The sequence below is a fragment of the Dermacentor andersoni genome, chromosome 9, assembly GCF_023375885.2.
Source record: "Dermacentor andersoni chromosome 9, qqDerAnde1_hic_scaffold, whole genome shotgun sequence".
NCBI lineage: Eukaryota > Metazoa > Arthropoda > Arachnida > Ixodida > Ixodidae > Dermacentor > Dermacentor andersoni.
In genome coordinates, this window is record NC_092822.1 from 63,198,063 (window position 1) to 63,215,465 (window position 17,403).

The following is a 17,403-nucleotide window of genomic DNA, read 5'->3' on the forward strand; positions in this document are numbered from 1 at the left end:
TTTGTTGCCTCACCCAATCTTCTGTCTTCTTATCTCTTAACATTACACCCATCATTCTTCTTTCAATAGCTCGTTGCGTCGTCCTCAATTTAAGTAGAACCCTTTTCGTAAGCCTTCAGGTTTCTGTCCCGTACGTGAGTACTGGTAAGACACAGCTGTTATACACTTTTCTCTTCAGGTATAATGGCAACCTGCTGTTCATGATCTGAGAATGCTTGCCAAACGCACCCCAGCCCCTTCTTATTCTCCCGATTATGTCTGTCTCATGATCCACATCCGCGGTCGCTACCTGCCCTAAGTAGATCTATTTCCTTACCACTTCCAGTGCCTCGCTACCTATCGTAAACTGCTGTTCTTTTCCGAGACTGTTAAACATTACTTTAGTTGTCTGCAGATTAATTTTTATACCCACCCTTCTGCTTTGCCTCTCTAGGTCAGTGAGCATGCATTGCAATTGGTCCCCCGAGTTACCAAGCAAGGCCATATCATCGTCGAATCGCAAATCGCTAAGGTATTCTCTATTAACTCTTATCCCCAATTCTTCCCAATCCAGGTTTCTGAATGCCTCCTATAAACACACTGTGAATAGCATTGGAGAGATCGTATTTCCCTGCCTCACGCCTTTCTTTATTGGGATTTTCTTGCTTACTTTGCATGCATACATGTGTCTAACCATTTTTCCGCCCACGTGGATCAGCGGCGCCGACTCGAGTCGCTGTAGATGGGGGACTGAGTAGGGACCGCTGCTCGATGAAACTGTTTGCCGCCGACTTGGGGTAACTGGGCATGTGCCAGTAGTTCTGTGCCGCTCTGAAATGAACGTGTTTGACGCCAACTTGGATAACTAGGCATGTGCCCGCTGCGACGTGAGTATGGTCCTTAATATGCCGCTTTATAATCACTGGAGAGATGCTGGAGTGGAAGCCAACTCACGCCACAAGCGTTTCTCAAGGACAGCAACCAGATGCTTCAGCGGGCAGCGACTGAGCGACCGATGATGATGATGATGTCCTTGATGAGATTGGCGCTTACCCACTCGCGGGGATTGGCCAAGAGTCGGGCAGACTTTGCTTATGTGTTCAGAAAATGGGGGTAAGCGACCGCTCGGTAACCCCCGTGGAGTTTTCTTCTTCTTTGAAAATCCTTCCCTCCCCTTCTTCCCTTTCCCCGTGTAGGGTAGCCAACCGGGCGCAGTCCTGATTACCCTTCCTGCCTTTATCATTTGCTCTCTCTCTCCGCGCCTGCACCCATTTGTGGCGCGAAGTGCACTGGGTTACATGCCCCTTTTCAATCAACGTATTTCACGCCAGTGCCCTTATGAATGCACTGGGAACCAACTCTCGTAAGCGTTCGCAGGCGATGGCGCGCAACGCTTGTCTCGGAGGCCGCGCGCGGACTTCCCGGCAGCGCCACTAGATGGCGCAGGATTCCCGAAGAGCGCCAGAGAGGAGCCCGTCTGCAGCATGACACGTTTCCTAACAGTCCACGAGAACGTGCGCGCCATGAATTTCGAAGGCCACGTGCATGCTGCGTGATGGCGGTGCTACGTGGCGCAGAACGTTCTCAGGGAAGCACGAGAGAGCGGTGCCGCTGCTGTGCTTGCCTTATATGCAACTCGCTCTCGGCGGTGTCAGTACGTTGTGTTCGCTGTATTGATTCAATTGCTTAATGCATTACCGTCGACAGTCATCGTGAGACGGGCTCTGCCACTTTTTCTAAGCAATTTATTATGCAGTCCTGCGGCACTACGACGTAACCGCACAGGTAGCAATTCAAGGCTTCCATTAACGTCTCACATGGTCCACATACACGGCAGTTTTACACCTCCGTCGTCCACAGAGCTGACAAATGACAATGTTAGCCTTCAGACGTGACGCAAAAATTACCTCGATTGAGCAAGCACACAAAACAAATGTTTTCCGGGTAAACATCACACATGTTATGCGCAAAGGCAGGCTTTCGGATAAGAAATGCAGTGCATCACTGAAGTGCTTGCACTGTTCACTGGAGGGAATACAATCCATTTCGCGTACATCGCACGTTGCGACAGAGTAAATGAAAGTAAAGAGATTTCAAGAAAAAAAGTAATTATAGAAAATATCTTCGCGGGTGACTGCTGCAAACCCTCTCATAAGGAAAACGTTCGGAAACACGTCCACACGCAAACGCACGGGGAAGCGGAGTTCACCAGCATTGTGATTCCATAAAGTAATGAACAGCGCTTTTGTGAAGCGCTTTTCCTGTGCCTTTCGCAGAAACTCGCAGTATGGTCGTTCACTTCGCGTGTCCACATTGTAAGGCTTTCTATACATGTAAGATGGAACGGTTCTAAACACTGAGGGAAAGCAGAAAGAAACGTACACTGCGCTTGGGCTATTAGAAAGCGCAATTCCCTGCTTCACCGCAGCAGTGCGGGATTTCGTCGCGCAACACAGAAGCACTGCTTGTCTTGTTGGGTGGTTCTGGCCATGTGAAGTCGGTCACGAGTAGATGGTGCGGCTGGCATTTGAAGGCTTGCCGGAACGCTGCTACCGCAGGCAGGACCACGTTGCAGATGACTTTCTGTGGAGAAGACGGGAATAGAATTTTAGAGGGAATATAATGTCGGTTATAGACGCCAACTACGGCGACCGGGGGTGGGGAGGTAATATTTGCCCCTACTTGTGAGTGGACAACGGCGCCTAATACACAGTGGTGAGCCTGTTAAACCTCCCCTTTTGAATCAAGTGAAGGAAGAATTTAGGCTAAATCGAAACCAGTGAAATACTTCTATTTTACAGTAAAGTTGCTTCCGCGTTAAGCGATCCTAATCTAAACTCGCACGCCTTATTCATCGGGCCACGCAGGTAAGTCTAAACGATCCTGAAAGCTTCGGCAGTCGTTCTTACCCAGTGGAACTGATCATACAACATTTGTAATTAAAGAACCGTCGGATACATAATAACGTTACTTGAGTCGCATATGCGTTTAAGCCTACATTTTCAGTCTCACTCTAAATAACATTCAAATTCCTTCATTAAACTACAATGTAGCATGGGCTATTATTTATATCACTGCGTCACACTGATGCTTTGAATCTCGTGGTAAATCTCGATATTACGATTGATTGAAAACTTTATTATTCCACCGAGCTGGGGTGCCCACGTCTTAATCTACGCGTAGGTAGGAGGGGGGGGGGGGGGGAGAACGAAGCAGTCCCCGCGCGTGGAGGACGGTGAGTCTTCAAGGCCTCAACGGCCAGGCGGATTGATCGACGCTGGTCGTCTTCAGCCTCACTCTAGAGCAAGGCCTCCCAGGCTTCTCTACTGTCAATGTTTTCCTTGGCCCCTGGGGAGCTAGCACACTCCCATATTATATGGTCTAGCGTACCTTTTTGCTTACAAATTTTGCAGAGGGTGTCGTTATAGTCCCTCGTCTGTGTTAAGTAGATCCAGTGTGGGGATGTATAATTGTTTCCCTGGAGGCGTCGCCAAAAGCGAGCGTCCTCCAGAGAGAGAGACCGATGCGGAGGCGGAAAGATTCTTCTTTCGGCTTTGTAATGATCGACAATTTCCCTGTATGTGATTGATCATGCTATCTTTTATTTCTGGAACTGGCTGCTCTAGAGTTGCCCGGTGGTAGAGTGCTCGGGCGAGCTCGTGAGCGGCTTCGTTGCCTGGGACTTCTTCATGGGCCGGTACCCAAATAAAGGTTATGTCCCTCCTGGAAGGGTTTTTCAGTAGAACGTGGAGGGCTTCTTCCGAGATTTTCCCTTTGTTAAAATTTCGGATAGCTAATTTGTTATCGCATAATATTACTCCCGCTTTTGTACCCGCACAAGCGAGCGCCACTGCAACCTCCTCGGCTGTACAGGCGTCCCTTGTGCACGTGGAGCACGCTATCTTAACGCACCCTTCGCCATCAACCACCGTCGATACCGCAGCCCCGTCTCTGCCGCAAGCGGCGTCCACGTACGCTACGTTATGCGCCGGTGTGTTCTTAAGTTTATTTACTAGAGCCTAAGCCCTGTGAGCTCTCGTCTCTTTGTTGTAGATAGGATGCATATTTTTAGGTAGGGGGGTGATTCGGAAGCGTTCACGCCCGTCCAGCGGAATGTCTTTCTTGTCAGTCGGGGCACCCCTGTCGCATTGGATTCCTACCGATTCCATGATTTTTCTCCCTGTTTTATATTGGCCTAATCTTTCCAACTGAGACATTCGTACTGCCTCAGTGAGTTCAACTAGCGTGTTGTGGACCCCCATTTTGAGGAGGAGGTCTGTCGAGGTCGAGTCTGGGAGCCCTAGGGCTCTCTTAACGCTCTTCCTAATGATCGCATCTATTTTCTCCTTTTCTTCTCGTTTAAACACAAGATAGGGTGTGGCATACGCTATACGGCTGGTAATGAAGGCTTTCATGAGTCTGAGGAGGCTGTTCTCTTTGAGGCGCCTGCCTTTGAGTGAAATTCTCCTAAATATCCCCGTGACCTGCACCGCGTATCCATCTAGCTTGTTGATTGTCGTGAGGTTGCATCCATTTCTCTGGACATACATGCCCAGAATTCTTATTTTCTCCACCTTGGCAACCTCATTTCCGCTTACGAAAACATTGATGGGACTGCTGCTCCCAGCGTGTCCCCTTTGATGTTTTGGCTCGATGATTAACAGCTCCGATTTCTGTGGCGAGCACGCCAAGCCCCTCCCATCAAACTTGGGAGCAAGGGAACCCCGCAAGGGTCGGTGCTATCACCCTTCCTATTCAACATAGCGATGAGGGGTCTTCCGGTGGAACTCAATAAGATTAAATCAATTAAATTTAGCATGTACGCGGATGATATCAACATCCGGGCAGTGGGAGTGACGCAGCCATCGAACTTAAGCTACAGATAGCGGCGAATATGGTGCAAGAGTATGCGGCCAGCAGAGGCTTGGCGTTCTCGATATTACGAAAACCCATGGTCCTGAAGGCACTCGCAATGCTTTCCTTCTTCGTTACTACATTTGGACAATGCATTATCAGTGTTATATAGTAAGTCTTCATCAACTGCGTATGTACATTATTCGGGGCGATGCGCTAAAATTTTGCCTTCATATAAGTTCGGTAACTGCCGGACGTTAACTACCATTTGATCTTGTGAACCTGTAGCTCTTGTAAACTAGTGGAATATATAATTATAACCGAATCATCGACTACTTGGAATCCAACATAGGAAGTAACTGTCAGCTTGGTTATCGCGTTCTCGTCACCATTACAACAACTGGTTGAGTTCATCAGCGGCATTGCTAAATCATCAGATCTTGGTACACATGTTGACGTAATCTTCATAGATTTGTTATAAGCATTTGACATGGTGCCTCACTTTAAGAAACTGTGCAGGCTCATCATCATCAAAAATAACCCTATACTTGTTGACTGGATATCTGGCTTCTTTTCCGATGTTTTATTTTATCGTTCATATAATTTTTTTGACGCACATGTAGTGCATAGAACAATTTTACTTCGTGCATGAGCTGAACATTCTCAGAGTCAGATATTATTTCGATAAGCAGACAAAGTGAATATTTGAATAATTAACACCTTTTTGGTAAGTAACTTGCAAATTGATGAGTTTACGGCACATTTCGCAATTTCCGCATTGTAGTTGGTGATTGCTAAAGTTATCGACTAATTGGAATGAATTCTGAGAATGACATCTGCTTCGAGATATGCATTCTCAAAGTAGGCGAGAAACTGCATTGGTGTTTCAGTAGTTTCTGATCTTCAATGCGGGAAAAGGCAATTTGTTAAAGAACAGTATGTGGAACAGTGCATTTTTACCTCAAGTTTTGCAGACCCGTATCCCAGAACTGGCGCTAGTTTCGGAATCCGTTGTGGACGCCGACATCGTGCACTAAAGGCAAAAGTAAGGACACGGCACTACAGCCTAGTAAACGGTGACGATGAACGAGAAGAGAATCGAGTTCGGTGCAGTCTTTGCCAAAACCCGCTGTGAACGGCAGCCGAGCGGCGGCGCTCAGCTATCGCGGCGCTGCCGTCGCCGGTGCTCGCTGGCGCTGAGGGTAAAGAGGGCGAGGGAAGCTTGTCTCTCACTGTCAAGCATCCTTTGATAACAGGGCTCGTGAAAAACTAGTGAGTCGCTCGTTCTGCCAGCTGCGAGGTCGTCTTGCGGCCGCCGTGGTACAGCGCTTCGTGAGAGTACATGCGCTCGCCTGGGCAAAACTGCCCGGCTTCAATGCAGCGCATTATACTATAAAAATTGTCCTAATAACCAACATTTGCTATTACAATTTTATCCTACATATTCATAGGCAAGAGCCTTCGCATTATGCTTTTAGATGCACATTTTCAATGCATTTTTGAGTGCGATGAAAACAAAAGATAGGATATAAACTGACATCTCTCAGTACCGTTTAGCGCTGTTCCGGGTTTTATTTAATATGCGGGCAGTTGACATCTTTCGTTTAAAAAAGACGGGACGCAGTAATTTCGACTACAAGGGCTCTCTTCGGAAAGGCCCTGCAGGTAACCGCCATTGCAATATTTGAAAAACGCTGACCGCACTTCTCCACTAAGGAACTACCGCAAGACTGCGCATGGCGTCGCACTCGCCGCACTTTTTCACGAGCGCTGTAATCAAACGACGCTTGCGAGTAAGAGGCACGCTTGCCTCGCCCTCTCTATCCTCGGCGCAAGAAAGCAGCGGCGCGCGCCGACGGTGGCAGCGCCGCGATAGCGGAGCGCAACTGCGCTCCGGCCGTTCACGGTGGGTTCAAGTTTTTTGACCAACACTGTACGTTTCAGGACGTGACGTAAACATCGGGCATGCACGTGTGGAAAGTTGCCGTAGTTGCTATTCAGTGCGTGCTCAGTTTGGTCTGAATGATCACAGATACCGAGATGAGGTTTGCGAGGCGAACAATTCTGTTGTTCCTCGATGATTCTTGCCTTGTCCCAACTGATTCCACGGTTAATCGATCCTTCGTGTTGGGCTAGCGCGTTTGACGTATCTTTCTTACGCTCGAATCTTAGGCCCCCATATACCGACTGACCTAAAAAAATAGAGCGCTTTAATTCCCGTTACGTACGGCGATAAAGGCAAACAGCCGCGCCACCCCGCTCACCGGTAGAAGTCGTCGCACGGGTGCACGCTGTGGTCGCGCGAGCGTCGCAGGTCTTCGTCCAGCGTGAAGTGGTCCCGCCGCCACGGATCGAGCCGCGTCAGCAGCAGCGCCGGCGTGGCTAGCAGCGTCGTCGTCGCGACGAGGACGGCGAGCAGCACGAAGCAGGAGTAGCGCGCGCAGGACGCCTCGCAGGACGTGTCCTTGGGGGCAGGACTGCGGCGCCGGAGCGATAGCGGCGGCTGGACGGGCGCAGGACGGCGCCGAGGACACGGCGGCAGCTGCACGGGGCTCTGGCCGCGTCGCATGCCGTTGTCTTTGAATCGAACGACGACTGCGACAGCGCTGCTCGAGGCGGTCCAGCGGTTGAGGTCGCCGGTGTGGAATTCCACGCGTTATGAGGGTTTGAGTCGCAGGAACAGAGAGGGGGCTTCCGACGAGACCGCTACGGCCAGTTGCCTTCTTCTTCTTCTTGTTCTTCTTCTACTCGTGCACTCTTGCACGTGCGCCCGTGGGCCATCCGCCCAAGAGGCCCATATTTTATTTTGGTTTGTTTTAGCTTGGTGACTGGTCCTTATGGCTTCAACCGCCACGGCGGATTGATCATGAATTGTGTGGTAGCAGAGAAAGAAAGAAGAAAAACTGAATTTGGTAAATTAAACAAAGTATAATAAATGGATGATAATCGTTGGTATTGTGTATTTTCCGGATATATTAAAGAAGAGGGGCTGGACATACTGTTGGTATCCACGGCGAGAAAGAGAAGACGCTGAGGGAATTAACTTGAAGCAGAGAAAAGAAAATACTGCTAACATGTTTTTTTTTTTCGTTTTACAATTGCTGGCGGGTGACGTGTTTCAAATTTAGTAGCTTGAACCATAAGCTCAACTGTGCTTACCACGCATGATAGTGATGAGAAAGACATTTATTGGGGAAGCAAACTAAGAAGTACAATTTTACAATTGGGCTGAATTCTGTGTGACGGCAGTTGTGATGAAATTAAGAATTATGCCAGCATGAGGTGTTGCCAGCAGGCGCGTGACAAAGTTGATTGGAGGTCGCTGGCCGACACCTCTTCCTGCAGTGGACAGAAAGAGGCCAAGGGTGATGATGCACATGATGTTCACGTTGACGGTGGCAATATTTAGTTAGAGCTCCAAGGAATCCAAGAGAGAGAGAGAGAGATAAAACTTTGTTATGTCCTTGATGGGGTTCAGGGGTGGCGGGGGTCGGGAGACTAACCCCCAATCCCCCCCTTCCTCAGACGGCGGCCAGTCCTTGCTTTCTGGCGGCGTCTTCGGCCATCCGGACGGCCCAGAGCTGCTCCTCTGGGTCCAAGCTGAGCAGCAATGTCTCCCCCTGCTCGGCCGTAGTTATGATGCGTGTGTTAGTGCGGGAGGTGTTGGTGGGTGAGGCTTTGGGGCATTGCCAGACAATATGATCGAGGTCAGCGCGGGCCTCGCACGCTTTGCAGAGTGGAGAGTATGCATCGGGGTACATGCGGTTGTAAAGCACGGGGTTCGGAAAAGTTCGGAATCCAAGAGTCAGCCTGGGAAGCATTTACAACGTACAATGCGCCAATACGACCCAAGCACGAGAAAACACATTGGAATCAATGACGTCGTGCTGGCGTATTGCCGCTAAGGTTTCACCAGAAAATTGTAGTCAATTGTGTAAAATAATGGATCCCTGCTACAACCCTTGAAAGGGCTCTAAGTTCCTGCTTGCATAAAAAAACACGTCGTTATATGGGTCAGAAACAACAATTGTTTGATTGATTGATTCAATATAAGGGAAGTTTTGCCTTCAATGGCTGAAGCGACCGACCATGGCTAAAAAGATTACGTGTTGCTTTTTAATGTCTTTTTAAAATTTTATGACAAGATGATTTTTCACTCAATGAAAAACTTTAAGTCAAGTGTGTGCTTACAGGAAAACAAATCAGCAACGGCAGGAGGCGGGGCATTGCGAATAAAAAATGTGGGCCTGAGTGCCCAGTGCGTCATGATTAGCATTTATTTGTTGTAATTAGGTTTTCAGCCGTGTACGCCGGTCATCGTCGCCGTCGTATTGCCGTTGTGAACAGACAGACTCGCAACATGCACTGCATCCGTGGTCTGATTATAATGATTGTCATTATCATTTAACGCAGAGACGTTCCGCCGTCTGGTAATACTTTACGGAATCTCATACGAGGCTACATATGCCGATGTCTGCAATATATCTCGCATATACTATTCGTTCCCAAAGTTGGCGGGGTCTACGTGATCCTTCTTTCGCATGCCGTTTTGAGGAAGCATGCAGGCTCTGATTCACAAGCTGGCGGTCATCTGAATTCTGGTAAAAATTTTTGTTTGTTTTTAAACGCATGAAAGGAGCTACAGAAACGATCTCACCCTAGAGGTGTATGTATATGATGCTTTGAAAAACAATATTAGGTTCTGAACTAAAACGTACAGCAGCCAGATCACTATATGAAAGTTATCTAACCTATCAATTTAGCTAGTTCTGCCGAACAGACACAAGAAATGTTATATCTTGAAGACATGCAGGTGTGATTCTCCGAGTGAATACGATCAATGTTTGTTTGCTGGAACAACTCTGGATAAGTGATGCAGCAGATGATAACTTCGTGGAAAAGATCTTTCAGCCTGCGTGTGTTTGCTCTGTATAACTTACAACGCACGGCGCACGGTGGCGCAATAGTTAGCAAAGGCGTGTTTTTTCCATCGCCATAATATTTTAAACCTATTAAATATTTAACATTTCAACGCCGTAGTTTCCCCAGCATATGCCGCTAGCTCACACACAAGCGGAAACTATCATTTTGTAAACATTTAATATTGGCGATGCCGCCCTTTTACGCTATGGAGTTTTTTTTTTCTTTGGACTATTGCTGTCGTAATGTTTGCGCTCGCAGCAAGATTTATTTAATCAAAAACCATCCCAGGAGGTACATAACTTTTGTTTGGGTTCCGGCCCATCAAGAAGTCCCAAGCAACGAAGCCGCTCACGAGCTCACCCGAGCACTCTACCACCGGGCAACTCTAGAGCAGCCAGTTCCAGAAATAAAAGATAGCATGATCAATCACGTACAGGGAAATTGTCGATCATTACAAAGCCGAAAGAAGAATCTTTCCGCCTCCGCATCGGTCTCTCTCTCTGGAGGACGCTCGCATTTGGCGGCGCTTCCAGGGAAACAATTATACGTCCCCACATTGGATCTACTTAACACAGGCGAGAGACTATAATGACGCCCTCTGCAAAATTTGTATGCAAAAAGGTACGCTAGACCATATAATATGAAAGTGTGCTGGCTCCCCAGGGGCCAAGGAAAACACTGACAGTAGAGAAGCCTGGGAGGCTTTGCTCCAGAGCGAGTCTGAAGACGACCAGCGTCGAGCAATCCGCCTGGCCGTTGAGGCCGTGAAGACTCACCGTCCTCCACGCGCGGGGACTGCTTCGTCCTCTCCACCCCCACCCCCCCTACGTGTAGGTCAAGAGGCGGGCACCCCAGCTCGGTGGAATATTAAAGTTTTCAATCAATCAATCAATCGTAGCAAGATTCGCCTAAAGTTCAATCTAATACTCCCTATAGTGAGACTTTTCAAGTAGTGCGTAGGCATTATTTCGAGTCGATCGTCTTGAACTCATGCAACAAATGATTGATTTAGTGGCCGAATTACGCACACCACAGCTCAGTGTATTGAGCATGATGCAACGTGCTGCAAGTATTGCAATGATCTATTGCTAGAGCCTGATTGGTGAACTATGTTATTCAGGATTAATATTACTAGGCAAAATTAAGGTAATCACAATTATTTTAACTAGACCTATGCAATGTTACCTACCCTTAAGGAATCCTGATTAGCCTTAATTAATTTATCGTTAGAGAATCAATGCTAGCCTTAAATATATTCTGAAGTAATATTAGTTAATATTGACTAGGCTTAAATATTTCACCTTAATTATTCTTGATTTGGCCAATTTTCAAACCTAAATTAGTCTTTATTAGCCTCACTATTCTTATATAACCTTAATTAATCACCACTAACTGCCCTAATTACATCGTAAATAGTCTTATTGATCTTTCATTACCCTGAGTTATTCTTAATAGCTCTTCAGTACTCACCATATGCAGTCATAATCATAAATCTCAATAGTCATACGTAGTCATAAGGCATTCTCATGTATACTCCATAGGACCGCGTGTTGATGATGATGATGTGCGTCGTGTAACGCGTTACAGAGGGACGGACGGACGGACATATTTCCGAAGGACGTAGCGCCTCGAATGCTTACACATTAGAACAGCCTGCGCTCTTTGGGGCGTATCTTTGTTGGGGCGTATAATCGTAACATATATTGCTAGCCGTACCCGTATTTTAACGCTGTGCTCCCGGTACTTCCTCTTCACAAATGGCATACGCTTTATCAGCGTGACATATAGAGCTCTTGATAGGAAGGTAGCAAGCACAGAATTTTCAAGAAGAGAACTGCAACCAAGACCGAAGCCTATTATTGTTTGACTACAAGACGTGCCCTAATAGGTGTAAACGTTTTTTAGAGCTTATCATATTTTTTTTGAACGTTTTTACCAATCTTAAGAGCAAATTAGGCAGGCGTGTCTGGTGTCTTTGCGCGAGCGTCGCTAGTAGAAGCGCTGCACATTCTCGAACGTACGTGAGCACCCACTATCATTGTTGAGTGCGTATCATTGCCCCGTTGTTGTGTGCTGGAAGTTGTTGATCACCAGTAACCCAGCTCGATGTACAGGGTGTCCAAACTATCCTGCACGAAGATTTAAGTATATATGTGAATGTGCCACGTAGCTGGACAAAGGTAGTGTTGTTTGCCGTCGCTTTGAGATACTCGGATTATTTTTTGCATTCTGCCTAATTCCATAATTAGTCTTAATCGATTATCTTCTCAAATATTATAGTTAGCTGAAAGTGTCAATGAGAACATTGCAGAGCAACACGAGAAACTGCCGATACAGCTTGCTCTTGCTCAATACGTGCTAGACAAGTGTTTTCGCGGGATCGAATCCCGGCCACTGCGGCCGCAGTTCGATGGGGGCGAAAACACCCGCGTACTTTGATTTAAGTACTCGTTAAAGAACCCCAATGGTGGTCGAAATTTCCGGAGTTCTCCGCTACGGCGTGCCTCATAATCAGAAAGTGGTTTTGGCACGTAAAACCCTACAATTTAAACAAAAGTGTTTTTCCGAGCGTGAAAGAAGCCCGTGATAACACGGAAAGTGCCTCGAGCGGCGAGTCGCGTGGCGATTCCGCGTGTATTCTCGGGCTTATTTCATGCTCGGAAATTGTTGGGTCCGTTGCGTTGGATCGTTGGGTGCGAGACGCCGGGGGTCCTCCGCCAGCGCGTGCGAAGGTGGCCATAATGAAGACCAGTGACATGGGGGGTGTGCCTGCAGAGCTGTCCCTATGCGCGAGAAAACTTTAGATGATCACGGCTATCACTGACGTCACTAACGGTAACATCACTAACGGTAACGGCAACATGGACACGCTCGGGTAGGTCCAGCGCGATGATAACGACTCTATCTTGTGATTCTGGCTGCAGATCCCGTCGCTCGCTGTCGGCATCGTGAAGTGGGCCAAGGCACAACAGATACGCATGACACACATCCGCACACAGCACATACGCCACACACCATTCGCGTCCACCTGAACTGGGTGCCCGCCGGACAGCGTACAGTCACTACGGCGGTCATTGCCAGGCCAAACGTTTCCTGCCGCATGATGCAGTTTCATCTCGTGCACGCAAATGCAACCACGATTCGCAAATCTACAGGGCGCCACGTGCAAGAAAATCGCGTTCCAGTACAATCACAAACACTCATTGATGTTCATGCACGCGGTGTTGTCCCGGGTAACCGGCCTCGACGGCTTGTATATGACCAATGCTATAGGGGAGAGTTCAATTGCCACTCCGTGGCTGAGTGTGCCTACTGCCATCTGGCCGATGAAATGACTCGACTTGCCAAGCACAGGGTGCACACGATCGTGGAGCGGACTCTGGAGTTAGTGGAGAACCACAACTTTCAGAAGTCTGTAATCATCGCAGCCATCAACGAGCAAGGACCTCGACGGAGGCTCGGTCACTTCCGGGATGGCCTTCAGCACACTCTAGGAAAGTTGGAGGGACAAACCCACCCACATAAGCAGGTTGGAACACGTTGGCGTATACAGCCAGCGGCTAAAGTCCAAGTACACCGGCCTAGCTTGTACAAATACGTTCTCGTGGGTCATTTCACGATCTAAGTCATCACTCTGCGCCTGTCACCCAGTGGTAACTATGTAATAGTGCACAAACGGTATGAGAGACGTCTGCATGGGCCACGTCACGTACAACGGCCAGGATATCGCCGTCGCCGCCATCTACACCAGCGTCGAGGTCACCCAAGAGACGATGCAGCGATTCATGTATACGTGCTTGATACCCTACGACAAGCCCGGGTTCACAACCTGCTACGACAACGCTGGAGAACGAGAAATGCCGCTCGCCATCTGTGTGCACTTCAACAATGACCCCTCGAAGCCTCAAAACGCGTGGTTTCAGAAGTACACAAGGGAGGTAGACCTGCCACTAGGGTAGGAAGCTCTTTTCTGGTAGACCTGAATCAGGTAGACCTTCCACTAGTGAAAGTACAGACTTGTCACGTATTACGCGACTTATTGGGCATAAAACAATTCTTTCGAAGTAGTGGCGCGCATTGCCGAAACATTAGAGCTCCATAAAAAAATAAACAATACGATAATGCTGAAACAATATCGGAGAAGGTCTCAAAGTTTTAGTTGGAGTGGCGGACGACAAAGTTTTGCAGCCTTTTAGGCCACCAATTGATCGCGCACTTGGAAGGCTGTTTTCAAAGATGCGCTGTTAAAAAGGCAGGTGAGGGATACAAGAAGAAAACCTAAAGGGAAACTTCACGTTTAATAGACTGGTCGAGCGGAGTTTTGTAATATTGTTTCACGTTTCATCTCTGGGAAGAAACGATTCAGTCGAGGAAAACATATCTAGCGTAGGATAACATTTTTTCATCAGCTTAAATTGCTACCCCAACTTCCACCCTCCATTTTTCAGCGAATAAGAACGTACGCTGCCGCTCCTGAAGCATCGTCTTCTTACATGTCTCCTGGGACCAGAGGTAGCGACGGTATATGCCACCCCCGGTCTCAGGCGCCATGCTCGTTTAGGTTAGCTTCAGTGCGCCGCAAAGAGGGCACATGAAATGAGCTGCACTCCTTTGTTTCCCAATAGATCAGAAAACCAGACTAGTTCCTTTAACAGTACAATACGCTGTGGAAAATAATCACATAGAAGTGCGAGTTTAAGCGTGCCGTTCTGTGTTTAAGTGGGCTCGTCAGTGCACCAAAGCAGGTGAAGGTCACCCGGCTTGGTGACAGGTTCCTTCCAAGTACTTTCGTAGCATTGTCCTCAAAACAGCTTAATTTATGACTAGTTTAACCCAAGAATACTCGCCAAAGCAGCAGCCGTGGCCTTCCAGAAGACCGTCGCTGACTTGCCCTATCGCGGCTCGTGATTGATCTATAATGCGGGAAATCAGGTGGAACCTACTGACCGCATGTAATCCATGACTCTCATATTTGGCACCTCAGAATGTTCTAGTGACGCTCCAGTGCGCAGACTCGTGTAACTTGAACTTCGTTTATTACACAGTAAATACATACAGCAAAACTCTCAAGTGTGGCCCTGAAAAACAGCTTATTTTCTTGTGCATATGTCGATCTTGGCCTTAGGAACCTTTGTTATCAGCTGTCTCAGAAGTGTAACAGCCATTAGTACTTGTTCGCATTCATTACATACCATCGAGAAATACCTGAACCTGCGGCAAATTCTGCGCTATCGCTTCATTGTACCAACTGCTTGCAGCCGATCTTTGCAGCTGGTGCGCAGATATTTGGGAAACGGCTGCAACGTTGTCAAATATTTCTGTGTGAGGTCAGTGAAGTGCTTCACACTGCGTCGAAAAAACCTGGCACTGATGTCGTCGCTATAGCTAAAGTCCTGGCTGATCGGAGGAAATGATGTTTCAATAAACGCTTAAACTCGGGCCACATACGTCACACATGATAATTGGAATAGTGTTGCAAATATGTTCAACTTAGTGAAACATAAAACGAACCATATTAGGAATGATACAAAATAGCAGAGACAAGAAGCTCCCAAGAAGGATGAGCAGGCCAAGGACTTACGTTACACATAAGTTACGCTTATTAAGCGGTACACATTTTTTCATGTATGTTCCATCTGTTTAGTGCCACATGTGTGAAGTCAGATTACCAGTGCAGCTTCAGGCAGGTTCATAAAGTAACATGTCGTCAAATTATGGTGATTTAGGAATGGAGCGCTAATGGTCGCATTTTCAAGACTATTTCCAGCGCAAATAATGCGCGTGAAACCTTCTCAAGTTGCCCGCTAGAGATATGGACACATTACATAGTCTCTATTGAAATCAGTAGTTATTTTTCTTGTCTAAAGATTTTGATTTTGTCCGATGTTAAGACACCCCGCAAATAAACGTCGATTGGAAGTACCCGGCCATTATTTATTTCCGTAGACAACCGATATATTCTGCGCACGTACACATCTTTTGTTATTAAAGGCTGTCAGATTTTCTTTTTGTAATGCGACTACACTCCTTGTAGGTAATGGATAAAGCTCTTCCTTACAACGATTGCACCGGCACACAAACGTGTTTGTCCAGTGATAAATACAGGTTAGCCGAAAGTTAGAAGCAGATCTTAGCTCATTATCAACCCAGATCCAGAAAGGTACTGCCATCAGCGCTGATGTCTTGAGTCGCATTCGTTATCGCGGTAATCTGATGACAGTGGTAACTTTTCTTCCTGCCGAAATTCCGCATGAAACAGAGCCGACCGACTTGGAGATGTGAGATCTTTATAATAATTTAGTGCGTGAAACGGAAGACGCCATTTTGCGCCCACAGAAATTGAAAATTTTTGGACGAATTTAAACACTTCCAAATCTTTAACAAAATGCAGTGCTTCTTCGTGACGGAACTGTATAAGTGGCCTGTGGAACTTTTCGGCCGGATAACTTCCGTACTCGCGAACCCATGATATCACGAAAGGCCAACGTCACGATTGCTGCTCCTGCGCGGCCTAGGCAACTAGTCTTTCAGCTTGTGTTTTTGGCATGGCGTAGTTTGTGTCCTTCGATCACATCCTGCGAGATGTGACACCAGCAGCGAAGCACGGTTTCACCAGGGCAGTCTACAGCCACACGTCTGCGAGCTGTTAGTTATTTTCACAGTTCAGTAATTGATGCGTAGTCTCGGCCATGGGCGTCGAAAGGTAAGGCTCCGGCGTTCTTGGCCATAGTGTGGAATGCGGAACTGACGTCATAGAGTAGCTTCTTCACCGGCCCGTACTCCAGAACGGTGCCATCCGCCATTACAAGGATCCTACAGTGGCAAAACAAACGCAAGCACGAGTCAGAGTCAGTCGTTGTTGCGAACTTGAACGATGCAAAGCAGGACAGGTCTGGGTGCATTCGTAAGACACACACTATACCTGCGGAATGAAACGCGGTAGTGAAAATCTAAAGTAGTACGCACAAAACGTGCAATTACGCGAGAGTGCCCTGTGATGGTGCTACGAATGTAGTCACTAAAGTTGATGCCGATTCTGATCAAAGTGCACGAGCCAAAATTACGTCGTTGTCACGCGAACTAGAGGCGGTGGAAACGAAAGTATGCTCATTAGTTCGTCCTAAACATGATGTGTTTAATTTTGCGATTAGTTTTTGTACGGTACGTGCGAAGATATGCTGTTGGCGATATTTTCTTGAAAACCACGGAACGTACCAACCGTGTTCAAGAGAGTGTATTTCATTGGTTGCGTCAAGAAAAAAAAACACGGATTTCCTCGACGCTTTTGCGGAAATCCTGAAAACGGAAAAGTGCGATTCAGACTTGGCATAAAAAGCACTGCAGTGTATTTATCATTTTCACGTTGTGACTCGGAGTTGCTAGCAAATTCGGTTTTCTCACAGAATCCTTGGTCGGCACTTCTAATCGTGGTGCACAACAGGGAGGAATTGCCAAGTTTTGATGCGAAAATCCGAACCAAGCTGATCGAAGCTTAATCACGTTAAATAAAGTGAATAAAAGAAAGGTTAATCCATAAATGTACGAGAACGAATAGAGAGTTTCCTAAAGATATAAAAACAAACAAAAAGAAAAGAAATAGTTGCATACGCGTAGCTCTGGTCTCTCTTTTTTCTGCCTTGCGTGACC

General features: G+C 47.3%; 2 protein-coding genes across 2 annotated transcripts in view; both read right to left on the minus strand.

Moving 5' to 3' along the window:
* Positions 1–1,711: 1,711 nt before the first annotated feature.
* Positions 1,712–7,623, minus strand: LOC140213209 (uncharacterized). Its single transcript, XM_072284368.1, has 2 exons — positions 7,098–7,623; positions 1,712–2,562 (listed from the first exon to the last, which is right to left on the minus strand). Exons 1-2 carry the CDS (start codon positions 7,400–7,402, stop codon positions 2,529–2,531), a joined length of 339 nt encoding a protein of 112 aa, XP_072140469.1. The 5' UTR covers positions 7,403–7,623; the 3' UTR covers positions 1,712–2,528.
* A 7,147-nt stretch (positions 7,624–14,770) lies between these two features.
* Positions 14,771–17,403, minus strand: part of LOC126528135 (ATP-binding cassette sub-family C member 3-like) — a 109,847-nt gene continuing 107,214 nt past the window's right edge. The window contains exon 31 of the mRNA XM_072284544.1: positions 14,771–16,569. Coding sequence (XP_072140645.1) covers positions 16,413–16,569 — 157 coding nt within the window. The 3' untranslated portion in view covers positions 14,771–16,412. The remainder of the gene's footprint in view (positions 16,570–17,403) is intronic.